Genomic DNA, 2,294 nt, shown 5'->3' with positions numbered 1-2,294 from the left:
ATATTGTCAAAAAACAACAAAAAAAATCAAATGTATAGTAAAAAGGGTAAAAAAATGAATTAGCAGTGAAAAAGCCTCACAAATCTGAGAAAATCAAGACCACCAGAGGTCTTTCTTCTATGTTTATACTAAAGCATGGAATGACATTCCTCAAAACATAAAGTCCATTTCAAAACTACAGCCCTTTAAGAAGAATCTTGTCTGCCATCTCCTGGACACTTTCTGTTGTGCTCAAATTTAGACATCCTATTTTGCAAATGCTGCCTTCCTGAAATTTGGTATGCTTGTTTGTCTTTGTGTCTATTGTGTGTAGTGCTGTGATTGTGATGCTGTATTTCTGAGTGTTTTATGTGCTGCAGAACAGGAACTTGCTGTAAAACAGCAATTGTGCCGAGTCAGGCTTGGTTTTCAGTAATCTTTTCCTGTTGAATCAATAAATCAAATCAAATCAAAAACAGAAATGTAATCAGATTTAATATACTGTAGGAAACAAAGACAGACATGCCTCTGAGACTTGGCCTATAAAATTATTGACACGTTACAATCTCAAAACCAATGAAGTGTGATCAATTTATAGTAAACTCTGTGCGGACAAAGATAAATTAATGCACAGAAACAAAAAGCAGGAAGTGCTTCATAAGCTCCTCTGAGCAGGGAAAAGAGTTTTATAAAAAAACATTTAATCTTCAAGACCATTGTGGGAAAGGAGAAGTCCCACATGCAGGTGGCACATTTACTGAAATGGAGAAAAGCAGCAGACAGAAACAGAGCAAGTCGTACAATCTGATGACAGCAGATTGCAGCAGTCAAACGCTTCAACACAAACAGCCTCAGTCTGCATAAGCTGCTGTCAGACAAACATGAGTGCATTTTGTTTGCAAAGGAATCCAAAACACACACGACAAAGCCATTACTAGTTTGGTTTTGCACAAATTACCYCTCAGACTGTGTTGGTGGTGCATTTCAGGGGACGCACCTCATAAAGAACTGTGCTGTTGCCGTGGAGCAAAGGCCCGTAGCAGATGTAGGAATGTCCAACCACCCAGCCCAGATCTGACGCGGCCCACCAAACCTGCCTCAAACCAATAAAACCACGTCATAAAGGTAATAAAACACTGTTCTTAAATTAGATCTGAAACTGAAAGCAAACCTGGAACAAACTCGTTCTAAACAGCGTGAACAAAAAATTAAAAATAAAAATAACAGATTTATCTTACGTCTCCAGGACTGAGCCCATAAATGTTTGACATGGTCCATTTCAGCATAACAGCGCAGCCTGCAGTGTCTCGAACAACACCCTGAGGGGTGGGAGAAGAAAAAACATTCACCTGCTGACAGGTAGTTCACAGAGCTGAGGAGCGAGACTTTAATATCTCTTTAAACACAGACGATCAGACAAGCTGCGCTAAAGGGGAATTGTATTTTGGTTCTGAATGAACGCTTTACACGCAATGCTGCTGTTGGGGCTATTTTTACTTATTTGTGCCTTCTAACCATTGGAGCAAAGCAGCTCTCATGTCAAGTCCTCAGAGTTTTAGTGTGCAGACAAAAGTAAGTGAAAATAACTGATATAATACATTAAAAAAACATCTCATTTTTTTTAAAGTTAAACTACGAGTATTTTTTATTTGATGGAGGAAAATCCTGCTGCACTGAAAATGTTTGCCTTCATTTATGTCARGGTGACCCCTGTTTATGTTCAGTACAATCTGTTTACAGAGATCTTAAGAGTCACGCTCCGRAGATAAACTCAGCCCAGAGTAAATCCTTTAACTCAATAAGAAGTTCCATCAGAACAGTAATGAGTGACCTTTGGTGTTCCGGTGGTCCCCGACGTGTAGAGAACGTACAGGGGATGGTCGGAGGGCAAAGGAACGCAGTCGTGTGGTCGAGCCGTGGCCATCTCCTCATCCCAGTCCAGGTTCAGTTCTGGGCTCATGGACACGGTCTCCTAAAGCCCCCCAAAACACACGAAAGAAACTATTTTTAAAATTTGGTTTTGAAAACTGTAAAGTTTAGGTATTTCATATCAACTGACTAGCGTATTAAGCAGTCAAAGTTAGCATAACACATTTTTCCACCACAAAACAGACAAAATTGTTGTTTGTCCAAGTGCTGAGTCAGCATTTATTCTGCTGTTTCACTCTTTATAGTTTTTTTTTTCGGTAAGTTTTTTTTTACTTAACTATTTCAGCTATTTGTATATGAAAATGTTGAACTTTTTCAATGCATTACAGCTTCGTATAACCTTCATTTATTTTTAATTATATTTTAATGATTCCTACTTTTATTCT

The 2,294-nt window shown here is 38.6% G+C and overlaps 1 protein-coding gene across 1 annotated transcript in view; it reads right to left on the bottom strand.

The window, feature by feature from the left end:
• The window catches only part of acss3 (acyl-CoA synthetase short chain family member 3), a 37,508-nt gene that overhangs the window by 30,470 nt on the left and 4,744 nt on the right, over positions 1-2,294 (bottom strand). Inside the window, exons 5-7 of the mRNA XM_014013790.1 lie at positions 1,811-1,951; positions 1,218-1,298; positions 977-1,072 (exon numbers count right to left, since the gene is read on the bottom strand). Coding sequence (XP_013869244.1) covers positions 977-1,072; positions 1,218-1,298; positions 1,811-1,951 — 318 coding nt within the window. The remainder of the gene's footprint in view (positions 1-976; positions 1,073-1,217; positions 1,299-1,810; positions 1,952-2,294) is intronic.

Source organism: Austrofundulus limnaeus, unplaced genomic scaffold (assembly GCF_001266775.1).
Source record: "Austrofundulus limnaeus strain Quisiro unplaced genomic scaffold, Austrofundulus_limnaeus-1.0 Scaffold106, whole genome shotgun sequence".
NCBI lineage: Eukaryota > Metazoa > Chordata > Actinopteri > Cyprinodontiformes > Rivulidae > Austrofundulus > Austrofundulus limnaeus.
Note: the sequence above shows the minus strand (reverse complement) of the source record. Positions and strands in the feature narration are given on the sequence as shown.